Source organism: Lutra lutra, chromosome 18, assembly GCF_902655055.1.
Source record: "Lutra lutra chromosome 18, mLutLut1.2, whole genome shotgun sequence".
Lineage (NCBI taxonomy): Eukaryota > Metazoa > Chordata > Mammalia > Carnivora > Mustelidae > Lutra > Lutra lutra.
Genome location: NC_062295.1, coordinates 22962759 through 22975321, shown reverse-complemented (window position 1 = coordinate 22975321; position 12563 = coordinate 22962759). Strand labels below are relative to the sequence as shown.

General features: G+C 44.2%; 1 protein-coding gene across 11 annotated transcripts in view; it reads left to right on the top strand.

Moving 5' to 3' along the window:
• TMEM219 (transmembrane protein 219) overlaps window positions 1-12563 on the top strand; it is a 47326-nt gene that overhangs the window by 30183 nt on the left and 4580 nt on the right. For 3 of the 11 annotated variants that reach the window (XM_047712931.1, XM_047712928.1, XM_047712932.1), the window contains exons 2-6: window positions 903-1101; window positions 1186-1375; window positions 8835-9064; window positions 10482-10651; window positions 12274-12377. In XM_047712931.1, coding sequence (XP_047568887.1) covers window positions 937-1101; window positions 1186-1375; window positions 8835-9064; window positions 10482-10619 — 723 coding nt within the window. In that variant the 5' untranslated portion in view covers window positions 903-936 and the 3' untranslated portion in view covers window positions 10620-10651; window positions 12274-12377. The other 8 variants (XM_047712930.1, XM_047712929.1, XM_047712935.1 and 5 more) reach the window with 6 other exon arrangements.

The window sequence follows — 12563 nt, the reverse complement described above, 5'->3', positions numbered from 1 at the left end:
TGCCCTCCGCCTTCGTGCTTTCTCCCCCTTTCCAGATGTGCCGGGACGGTAGGCAGGGCAGGGACTGGGCATTTGTGACACCTGCAGTTCCCTGCAGCCTCCTTCTCCCCACCCACCCCATATGTTTATCTCATCTTCCAGGGGTTCCTTTTCATCAGCCTGTCGCTTCCCGCCTGGGAAAGGGCACTCTACCTGGAAGCAGAAGACGGGTTTCAGAGCTTGGCCCTGCCACTCCTCTGTGAAAGTCCCCGAATCTCAGTTTCCACTAAGTATTTTTTGCCTTGCTTGGCCTAGTTTTAAAGTTCAGTATGACACAGTGAAATAGAAAGGAAATGGACATTATTGAGTTCCTGCAAGGCCGAGTACTATGCAAAACTGCTTTATCTGTCACATTTAGTCCTTATTATTTGCCGTTCTTTCACTGATCCCTAAACTCACAAAGTTAACTGATTTTTCTCGCATAGCCAGTGAGTGGCGGAGGAGGATACAGACAGAACCGTTTTTGCTCCCCAGTAAAGTTCTTTTCATCAGACACTTCCTTTGGGCTGTTGGATGGAACAGTTCCTCAGCCAAACCTTATCCCCACAACAGCTGCTTCCCGAATTTCTCCCCTTGAGAATTCTCCTTTTGGGTTCCTCTTTCCAACACAGCGTGCTCTGCTTTGCTTCTGCCTTGATTACTTCAGAAATCAGATACAGCAAACATTTATTAAGTGATGCAGAGGGGTGAACACTTGGAGTTGAGAGCCCTAGACTCTTGTCCTGGCTCTGCCACTAACTGGCGGTGTGGCCTTGGGCAAGCACCTTGTCTTTTCAGTGCTTTAGTTTCCCTTTGAATAAAATGGGTAAGTGCCTTCTGACTGGTAGGCTCTTGTCCAGTTCTCCCCTCCTATCCTCCAGCAGGCTCTCCGTGGAGGCCCGGACCCTTCTCCTCCCCATGGGCAGCTGCCAGGCAGGGCACAACCTGCATCTCTGTCTGGCCCACCACCCACCTCTGGTCTGTGCCACTTTGATCCTGCTGCTTCTTGGCCTGTCAGGCCTGGGCCTTGGTGGCTTCCTCCTCACCCACAGCACTGGCTTGCGCAGCCCTGACATCCCTCAGGTGAGTACCTTCTTCATCCTTTTCACACATCCTTGCTCGTGCTGCTAATCTCTCACCTCTCTCCCACCTTTCTTTTGCACACAGGACTGGGTCTCTTTCTTGAGATCTTTTGGCCAGCTGACCCTGTGTCCCGTGAATGGGACAGTCACGGGGAAGTGGCATGGGCCTCAGGTCGTGGGCTTACTGACCACCTTGAACTTTGGAGATGGTCCAGACAGGAACAAGACACAGACATTCCAAACTATGGTCCGGGGTAGTCACATGGGATTGAAAGGTGAGATCAAAGAGGACTGTGGGTTGGGCATCAGAACACTTAGGGGTGGGTTCTGTCTCTGACTTCTCCAGCCTGGTGACCTTGGGCATATCCCAAGGCCTTAGTCACTTCTGCTGTAGTAAGGGCTACATTCTTTCAGTAACTACAGTGATACTCTTTGGGTTCCCTGTAGGTGTTTTCTCTTTTCCCTTCCAGCTCTGAGGTTCTTTGAGTCTATCCTTGGAGGTGTGATGCGATGGGGTAGATTTCACCTAATATTCTTTCTCTTCCTTCTTTATCCCTCTTGCTTACTCCTCTTAGAGGCACCTTCTTTTTCCTCAGGGATGTTCAAGAAGCATGTCCTGTTCAATTAACCAAGTGCATTGAGTGCCTGCTCTGTTCTTAGCACAGCTCTGTGTGCTATGGAGGATGGAGGATACAGAAAAAATTAGACGTCATCCATTCCCACAGAGCTTAGAGTCTTCTGGGAAAATGATGGGGGGAAGGTAGTGTCAGTGGATGCCATTGATTCCTGTGTGAGATTTGGCCTCAGGTTCCTTGTCTGAAATCAGAGAGATGAAAAGGGAGGAGAGAAAGGTGGAACTCTCTGTCTTCTGATGCTATCATTCTAAAATTCTCTTGTGAATTCTGTGGGGCGGGGGGCATGCAGGGGAAGGTCTCTAATGTCCAGGTGTACATCTGTGTGGTCAAAGAGAGTAAAGGAAGATGTCTGATACATACAGACTTGAGATAATTTTTCCTGTTCTTTTTATTTTATAAATATATGTACATCAGCTGTATTGAGATAGGATCATATAACATAAAATTCACACATTTAAAAGGTACGATTCGATGGCTTTTCGTATCGTCCCAGAAGTATGCAACTACCACCACAATCAATTTTAGAGCATTTCATTCCCTGAAAAGAGATCCTGTACCTGTTAGCAGTTGCTCCCCTTTTCCTCCTAGCTTCCCAGACCCAGGCAACTACTAAATTTTCTTTTTCCGTGGATTTGCTCATTCGGAACATTTCATACAATGTGTGCTGTTTTGTGACTGGCTTCTTTCCATCAGTATGTTTCCAGGGTACAATCCATGTCATAGCACGCATCCGTATTCTGTGTTTCTGTTGCTGAATAACATCCATTGTATGGATATTCCACATCTTATTTATCCATTCATCAGTTGTTTGACATTTGAATTGTTTTTACTTTTTGATTTTTTATTATTTTTACTATTACTATTTTACTATACTATTACATTTACTATACTATTACTATTACTATTTACTATTTTTACTATTACAAACAATGCTGCTGTCAACATTCGCATACAAGATTCTGTGTGATCATACATTTTCATTTCTCTTGGGGGAAATAAAATACCAAGAAGTGGAATTCCTGGGTCATATTATAACTCTGTGTTTAATCTTTTGAGGAGCTGCCAGACTGTTTTCCAAGGTGGCTGTACCATTTTGTGTTTCCCCCCAGCAGTGTGTGAATTCCAGTTTCTCCATGTCCTTACCAACACTTATTATCTCTTTTTTAAAATTCTAGCCATCCTAGTCATTGGGAAGTAATATCTCACTGTGGTTCTAATTGGCATGGCTAATGATACTGAGCATTTTTTTATGGCTTCTTGGTCATTTGTCTATCCTCTTTGAAGAAGTGTATATTCAGAGTTTTGCCTTTTAAAAAAAATTGGATAATTTGCTTTTTAATTATTGAGTTGTAAGAGTTGTTTGTTTTCCTAGACACAAGTCTCTCTTTTTTTTTTTAAGATACTATGTGTTTATTTGACAGACAGAGATCACAAGTAGGCAGAGAGGCAGGCAAAGAGAGAGGGGAAAGCAGGCTCCCCGCTGAGCAGAGAGCCCAATGAGGGGCTCCATCCCAGGACCCTGGGACCATGACCTGAGCCAAAGGCAGAGGCTTTAACCTACTGAGCCACCCAGGCGCCCCTAGATACAAGTCTCTTATCTGATGTATGATTTGCACATATTTTCTCCCATTCTCTGGGTTATCTTATCACTTTGTTGATGGTGTTCTTTTTTTTTTTTTCTTTTAAGATGTTTTTTGAGAGCAAGAGAGAAAGAGTACAAGCAGGGGGAGGCAGGGGGCAGAAAGAGAGGGAGAAGCAGACTCCCTGCTGAGCAGCATGCCCAATGTGGGGCTGGATCCCAGGATTTGGGGATCATGACCTGTTCCAAAGGCAGACACTTAACCAACTAGCCACCCAGGCGCCCCAAAGTATTTTTCTTTTAGTTGCTTGTGCTTTTAGTGTCTTGGTTAAGCAGAGCTTTGCCTAACTCAACCTCACGAAGATTTACCCCTGTCTTTTCTATTAAAGTTTTATAGTTTTAACTCTTACATTTAGCTGTAGGATCCATTTTGAGTTAACTTTTGTGAATGGTGTGAGGATGGGGTTCAGCTTTGTTCTTTTGCAAGTGGCTCTTGAGTTGTCCCAGCATGTTTTGTTGAAAAGACAGTCCTTTCCTTTGAATAGTCTTGGCACCGTTACTGAAAATCAATTGACCATGGATGTATATATAGGTTTATTTCTGGATTCTCAGTTCTGTTCCACGGATTTATGTGTCTGTCCTTATGGTAGCTCCATACTCTTAATTACCGCAGCTTTGTATTAAGTTTCAAATCAGAAAATGTGAGTCTTCCAGCTTTGTTCTCCTTTTTAAAAATTCTTTTGCTTATTCTAGATCCCTTTAATTACCATGTGGATTTTAGGATCAGCTTCTCAAGTTCTGCTTCTGCAGACAAGGCCTGTTCTTTTTATAATGGTTAGAAACAGAATAAAAATACGACTGCATCATCTAAGCAATAATTATTGAGCACCTACTATGTACAAGCATGGGGAATATAGAGACATGTAAGACATGGGCCTTGGCCTCGAGCTGCTTACAAAGTCTAGCAAGGATACAGATATGAACAGAAGCAAATACCTTTAAACGTGTGAAGGAGCACACAGGTTACAGTGGGAATACTCAGGAGTCTGTCACACAGGGTTAGTGAAGAGGCTTTTCCAAGGATTCAGTGCTGGATCCAAGGCTTGAGGGAGAGTTAGGAGTGTGCTCTTCCAAGCATATACAAAGGCATGCCGACGAGGACCATAATAGCATGTTTGAGAACTCCAAGGTGTTCAGTTTGAGTGCTGCAGGGGAAGGAGTGTTGAATGAGTGGCAAGAGATGTATTTGAGGAAGCAGACAGAATCCTCTGGAGGGTCTCATGTGCCAAGCCCAGGTAGTTGAACTTTATCTAGTGCATTGAGCAAACTCAAAATTTTTGTCAGGAAAATAGAATGAGTTTGTTGCTGTTCTTTGAAAAAGATCACACTCTGTTGGCTGACTGCCTGGTAGAAGTGTGTCCAATGGCAGGAAGACTGGGTAGAAGGTGGTTACAATAGAAAGATGATGAGGACACCCAAACTAAGACAATGCCGTGAAAGAAGGGGACTGATCCGAGAGAGACGTTGACAGTGGGTGGACAAGACTTGGTGGATGATTCGATCTGGGGAATGTAGAGAAACAGGGGATGGTTCTCTTAGAAAGTTTGCATGTATATTTCTTATAGTCATTATGATGTGTATATACACACACAATATATACACACACATATATACACAGTGGTTTGTATTTCTCTTTTTTCACTTATGACATCATTTTTTTAGTTTCTGCCTGGTCTGAACATTATTATTTTAATGGATGTACACCAATGGACCTGTAAAGATCCATTAAGTGGTTGGGCCATCATTTGTAACTCTTTTCCTAGTGTTAAACAGCTTATCGCTTCCTATCTTATGTGTGTGTGTGTGTGTGTGTGTGTGTAACACAATAAACATCTTGGTATACTTGGCATCTTTCTTTTGAATCCTTTCCTTACAATGAGTTTCTATAAATGGCATTACTGAGTCAAAGGGTATGGACCTTTTTTTAATAGACAGATTTGTTTTGTTGTGGATTCGGACCACAAAGAATTATTATTATTTTTTTTATTAATTTTATTTTTTATAAACATATAATATATTTTTATCCCCAGGGGTACAGGTCTGTGAATCACCAGGTTTACACACTTCACAGCATTCACCATAGCACATACCCTCCCCAGTGTCCATAATCCCACCCCCCTCCCAACCCCCCTCCCCCCATCAACCCTCAGTTTGTTTTGTGAGATTAAGAGTCACTTATGGTTTGCCTCCCTCCCAATTCCATCTTCTTTCATTTACTCTTCTCCTACCCCCTTAACCCCCCATGTTGCATCTCCTCTCCCTCATATCAGGGAGATCATATGATAGTTGTCTTTCTCCGATTGACTTATTTCGCTAAGCATGATACCCTCTAGTTCCATCCACGTCGTCGCAAATGGCAAGATTTCATTTCTTTTGATGGCTGCATAGTATTCCATTGTGTATATATACCACATCTTCTTTATCCATTCATCTGTTGATGGACATCTAGGTTCTTTCCATAGTTTGGCTATTGTAGACATTGCTGCTATAAACATTTGGGTGCACGTGCCCCTTTGGATCACTACGTTTGTATCTTTAGGGTAAATACCCAGCAGTGCAATTGCTGGGTCATAGGGTAGTTCTATTTTCAACATTTTGAGGAACCTCCATGCTGTTTTCCAGAGTAGTTGCACCAGCTTGCATTCCCACCAACAGTGTAGGAGGGTTCCCCTTTCTCCGCATCCTCGCCAGCATCTGTCATTTCCTGACTTGTTAATTTTAGCCATTCTGACTGGTGTGAGGTGATATCTCATTGTGGTTTTGATTTGTATTTCCCCGATGCCGAGTGATGTGGAGCACTTTTTCATGTGTCTGTTGGCCATCTGGATGTCTTCTTTGCAGAAATGTCTGTTCATGTCTTCTGCCCATTTCTTGATTGGATTATTTGTTCTTTGGGTGTTGAGTTTGCTAAGTTCTTTATAGATTTTGGACACTAGCCCTTTATCTGATATGTCATTTGCAAATATCTTCTCCCATTCTGTCAGTTGTCTTTTGGTTTTGTTAACTGTTTCCTTTGCTGTGCCAAAGCTTTTGATCTTGATAAAATCCCAATAGTTCATTTTTGCCCTTGCTTCCCTTGCTTTTGGCGATGTTCCTAGGAAGATGTTGCTGCGGCTGAGGTCGAAGAGGTTGTTGCCTGTGTTCTCCTCAAGGATTTTGATGGATTCCTTTCTCACATTGAGATCCTTCATCCACTTTGAGTCTATTTTTGTGTGTGGTGTAAGGAAATGATCCAATTTCATTTTTCTGCATGTGGCTGTCCAATTTTCCCAACACCATTTATTTATTTATTTATTTATTTATTTATTTTTTAAAGATTTTATTTATTTATTTGACAGAGAGAGATCACAAGTAGACGGAGAGGCAGGCAGAGAGAGAGAGAGAGGGAAGCAGGCTTCTTGCTGAGCAGAGAGCCCGACGTGGGACTCGATCCCAGGACCCTGAGATCATGACCTGAGCCGAAGGCAGCGGCTTAACCCACTGAGCCACCCAGGCGCCCCCCAACACCATTTATTGAAGAGGCTGTCGGACCACAAAGAATTATAAAAAGCACATGTAAAAATCCGTCTCACCTCTCCTGCAGTGTCCACATTTTTTTTTTTTTTTTTAAGATTTTATTTATTTGACAGAGAGAGACAGTGAACAGCGAGAGAGGGAACACTAGCAGGGGAAGTGGGAGAGGGAGAAGCAGGTTCCCTGCCGAGCAAGGAGCCCAATGCGGGGCTCGATCCCAGACCCTGGGATCATGACCTGAGCCGAAGGCAGCGGCCTAATGGCTGAGCCTCCCGGGTGCCCCCATTGTCAACAGTTGGATGGGCATCTTCTCAGGCACAGTCTGTACCCATTTAAAATTGTGATAGATACAGCCACATCGTCTTCTAAAAGGTGTCACTCACTGAGAGTGCCCATTTCCTTACATCTTCAGTAACTCATTATTTTTTACTTATTTATTTTTAAATATCTTATTTATTTATTTGACAGAGAGAGAGCACAAGCAAAGGGAGAAACAGGCAGAGGAAGAAGCAGGCTCCCTACTAAGCAAGGGAGCCCGATGCAGGGCTCGATCCCAGGATCCTGGGACCATGACTGAGCCACCCAAGTGCCCCAGCAACTCTTGTTATTATCAGTCTTTTTAATTTTTACCAATTTAATGAGCAAAGAAATTGCCTAATTGTTTTCATTTACTTTCTTCTGATTGTTAGTGAGGTTAACTATCTTCTTGTAGGTTTATTGGCCATTTTCATGCCTCCATGAATTTTCTGTTCATATCCTTTGCTCATTTGTCTTTTAAGTTGCTTGTCTTTATGTTTTTGATTTTTAGAAGATCCTTATATATTCTGGATTGTAAACCTTTTTACCAATTAAATATAGGCATTTGGGAGCACCTGGGTGGCTCAGTCTGTCAAGCATTTAGCTCTTGGTTTTAGCTCAGGTAAGGATCTCATGGGTTATGAGATCAAGTCCCATGGGCTCCTTGCTCAGAGGGTAGTCTGCTTGAAGAATTTCTCCTGCTGTCCCCCCCAGTAAATAAATCTTTTTTTTTTTTAAGATTTTATTTATTTATTTGACAGAGATCACAAGTAGGCAGAGAGGCAGGCAGAGGCGGTGGGGGTGGTGGGGAAGCAGGGTCCCCACTGAGCAGAGAGCCCAATGTGCGGCTCAATCCCAGGACCCCGAAATCATGACCCGAGCCGAAGGCAGAGGCTTAACCCACTGAGCCACCCAGGCGCCCCCCAATAAATAAATCTTTACCAAAAATGTATAGGTATTTTTATCCATTCTGTTACTTTTTTTTTTCTTTTAATTACCTTTCATCTTTGAGAAGCCTTCAACTGTTACAAGGTTAAGTTTATTGCTCTCATTCTTTACTCAGGCTTGTAGATCTTGTGTCTTTTTTAGGAAGGCCTTCCCCACTATAAACTTAGAAAATATTCTTCTGAATTTTCTTTGGGTTTTGTTTTGTTTAATTTGTTTGTATAGGTCTCTAGCACATCTGGACTTTATTTTATAGTGTGAGATGAGTCTGACTTTTTTTTTTCCCCCAAATGGAAATTGTCCCAAGGGCATTGACTAAATAGACCATCCTTTCCCTGCTAATTTGAAATGGGATGTGAACCTTTTCATGGATTTTGGTACCTACTAGGAAACTGCTTTCTTAAAAGGGACAGACTCCTTTATATAGACTGACATTGGCAATGTGTATCTGCCCCAGTTTCACTGCAACTTTGTGAGCATTGGCATGATTGTTTTATTGATTGTAAGCAAAGTTAATTTTTTGTTTATACGGATACATAGTTATTGTTATTTCTTATTGACACAGTGATAGTGTACAGAGTACTTTATTGAATGCCAAAACAGCTGGTACTGAAGGAAGCCTTAGAAATGAATGGAAGTCTGAAGATAAATGGCTTCCACCCCGCCCTCCAACTTCTTCCACTGCCTCTCCTGTGCCTCTCACAGGATCTTCTGCGGAAGAGCGGGTCCTCATTACTGCCAGAGTGACCACAGAAAGGACCCCAGGAACATGCCTGTATTTTAGTGCTGCTTCAGAAATCCTGCCCTCCAGCCAGCCACCCCTCTCCTGCTCAGAGGAAGGAACAGGAAATGCCACCTTGAGTCTTAGGACGAGTGAGGAGTGTGTCAGCGTCTGGAGCCACGAAGGCCTTGTGCTCACCAAGCTGCTCACCTCGGTAAGAGCCTCAGGTTTTTGGGATTTCATACACTGCCAGCTGAACGCTCTGCCTTGAAGGCCACTGGGGGCAGTTTTACCTAACAGAAAAGGCACAGGCTCTGTCATTTTGCCCCAGAGGCTGTGTGACCTTGAGCGAGCATCTGAGCCTCTCTGAGCCTCAGCTTCCTTCTCTGTAAAATGGAAAACATGATACTATCTCCTGATGCCAACAAATAAAGATGAATGAGAATGAATGTCAGGTGCCTAGTACAACGCCTGCTACGTAACAGAGAGTGGATGAGTGAGAGCTATTACTATTAACGATTGTCTTTAAACAGAATAAAATATGATCTCCACCTTAAAGGAATGCAGAAGCTGTAATGAGAGGCTGAATGGGCTAATCGCTATATAGAGATGTTATTCAAACACAGAGTAAGGAGCAATTAACCCTAACTTGAACATTTATGGAGAGTGCTTCACAGAGAAGGTGGCATTTAAGAAAGAGAATTGTGTACAGTAGTTTATAATGTACAAAGTACTTTCAGGTTCATTATCTCATTTGATCTTAAAACAGCCTTTTGAGGTAGCTGTTATTATCCCATTTTACAGATGAGGAAACAGGCTTAGAAAGAGGGAGTGAATTGCCCAAGGCCACATAGCTGGTTAAGTGGCAGACCCAGGATTACAACCTGTGCCTTCTGACTGCAGTCCCAGGCTTTGTCTGCCCTTTCAGGGTGACCCTGGAGGAGGAGGAAGATGTGGGCAGAGAATGCAATAGAGGGGATTCTGGAGAAGGGACATAAATTCCAGGCCAAAGGACCAGCACGAGCACAGGCCTAGAGATTGAAAAGTGTCTGGCCTTCGAGGGCACTCCATGAGGAGGGGCTTAGGAAAGACTGAGGGGAAGAGACAGGAGAGAGGCAGGGGCCTTATTGTGAGGCTCCGTAACTTGAGGCTAAAACACTATGACTTAATACTGCAGGCCATGGGGCCACTGATGCTGGTTGAGAGGGACCGACTGAGCAGAGGAGACAGACCAGTTAGGAGGCTGCTGCGTGCTTTTCCCTCACATGTGCAAAGACCCCAGTGAGGAACACCACTCAGGAGCTTAAACCAGAGAAAATACTGGTTTCCAGACCTGGCCCTGCTCAAGCATATTTAAAATGGCAGTAGTGAACTTTCCTATCTCATGGACACATTAGAGGGGCTTGCTTCGATGGTTTGGTGAGAACGCAGTTCATAGACCATTGAGACAATTAGCTTGTATGGAAATTACATTTTCCATTTGGTTGCTCCTTGGATATAGAGAGCCCTCTCCCCCCACAGGGGCTTCTCTCTATAGCTCTTGGCCCCGGGGATAAAATATCTTCCCAGGAGAAGATTCTCCACCCTCCCTCCCTAGCATTCATTCCTCCTTTCCCTTTGCCCGTCCTTAGGAGGAGCTGGCTCTGTGTGGCTCCAGACTGCTTGTTTTGGGCTCCTTCCTGCTTCTCTTCTGTGGCCTTCTCTGCTGTCTCACTGCTGTGTGCTTCCACCCGCGCCGGGAGTCCCACTGGTCTAGAACCCGGCTCTGAGGGCGCTGGCCTAATTCCCATCTTGTTCTCAGGTAAGGTTCTTTGCCCCAGTCCTGTGGGAGTAGGGGATGGGATGGACGTGGCAATTATAACTGAGATAGGGTCATTCATAAACAATATGGTTTTACTTATTTTTGAACTTCATGTAGATGGACTCATATTCTTTTGTGACCGCCTTCTTTCGGTTAACATTCTGATTTTGAGATTCATCCATAGCTGTAGTTCATATCCAAGCTTTCTGGCAACAGTGGTGAGTTAACAGGATTCAGATCTGATGATGCATCCTGGATATGAATTCTGTTTATTTTGCTTTTGTCCTGGAATCCTGTTACCCAGTTTTATGATGCAAATTTTGTAAAACTCACCTTGAACAGCACAAAAGGATTGATGATGCCCATCTACTAGGCACAAAGTATGTGCCGAAGCGTTTTACATACACTTTCTCTTTTCCATCAGCCTTCATTGCATCTAGAAAAAGTTGAGTTTGCTAACAGTCTTTGGAGGAACACAGCTAACAAAGGTGGCAGTGGGTGAGGAACATTTTGGCTAACTAGTCCATGTGTCCGCTCATTAAGGAAAGAATATTTCTATACAAAAGTCTTACTCTGTCAGGTGGAGGTTATGTAATTTGAGAGTTATCTGTTGTGCACCCAGCTCTTTTTTTTTTTTTTTTTAATTTATTTATTTGACAGAGATCGCAAGTAGGCAGAGAGAGGAGGAAGCAGGCTCCCTGCCGAGGAGAGAGCCCGATGTGGGACTCGATCCCAGGATGCTGGGATCATGACCTGAGCCGAAGGCAGAGGCTTTAACCCACTGAGCCACCCAGGTGCCCCTGTGCACCCAGCTCTTAAACTGTTCTCAGCTTCAATAACTAGCTGCTGTACCCTAGGAGATAGCCACAGGAGAAGCAGAAACAGCCCAAGCCCAGGGAAAGGCTCTGGCCAGAGAAACTGGACGCTCAAGATCCACATTGCTAATTTTGCTGAGGGCTAGGCTCCACCTACTTGGGATAGGAGATAGTGGAACCCTCATAGCTTTTCTTAGATCTGAGTGGACTGGGAAATGAAGGCTTTCTGGCTCCTAGCAGATCCTGGGGATCTGAAGGGGCCCACCCAGTTGGGATGAGTGTTTGTGCCCATCTGTAGTCACCACTTCCTCTGCTCCTTCCTCTTTTTTTTTTTTTTTAAGATTTTATTTATTTATTTGATAGAGAGAAAGAGATCACAAGTAGGCAGAGAGGTAGGCGGGGGGGGGGGGGGGGGGCGGGAAGCAGGCTCCCTGGGGAGCAGAGAGCCCTATGTGGGACTCCATCCCAGGACCCCTGGGACCATGACCTGAGCCACCCAGGCACCCCCTTCCTCACTCTTTACAGCCATCCCAGAGCTTCCCCCAAAAGCCCTCTAATCTGTCCGGTTTGTTTTTTCATTTAAGATTTTTATTTATTTATGTGTGAGACAGAGAGAGGGAGAGCACACATGAGTAGGGGGAGAAGCAGAGGCAAAGGGAGAAGCAGACTCCCCACTGAGCAGGGAGCCCCACAGGGGGGCTCGATCCCAGGACTCCAGGATCATGACCTGAACTGAAGGCAGATGCTTAACCAACTGAGCCTCCCAGGCACCCCTCTGCCCCTGTTTTTAATCTTCTTTTTCTCTAGGTGTGAATCAACTTCTCCAGACTTTGTTCTAAGTTGGAAGAGATGTTACCAAAAAATGGAGAGCTGGAATGTGGGGGAAAATAAAAGGCTTTTTTTGCCCAGTGTTGCCCAGGGTGTTTATTGGGGATTGGGTTGAGGTGGGAATTTCAGGGTAGACAGGCTTGGGGGACTTTTCCTTGTTGAGTCTTCAGTTTGGGATACAGGCTGGCATAAGGCATGGATTACTGCAGCTCTATCCTCTGTTATGACTTGCCTTTGGAAAACACTTGGTTTTAATCGCAGCTGTGCCA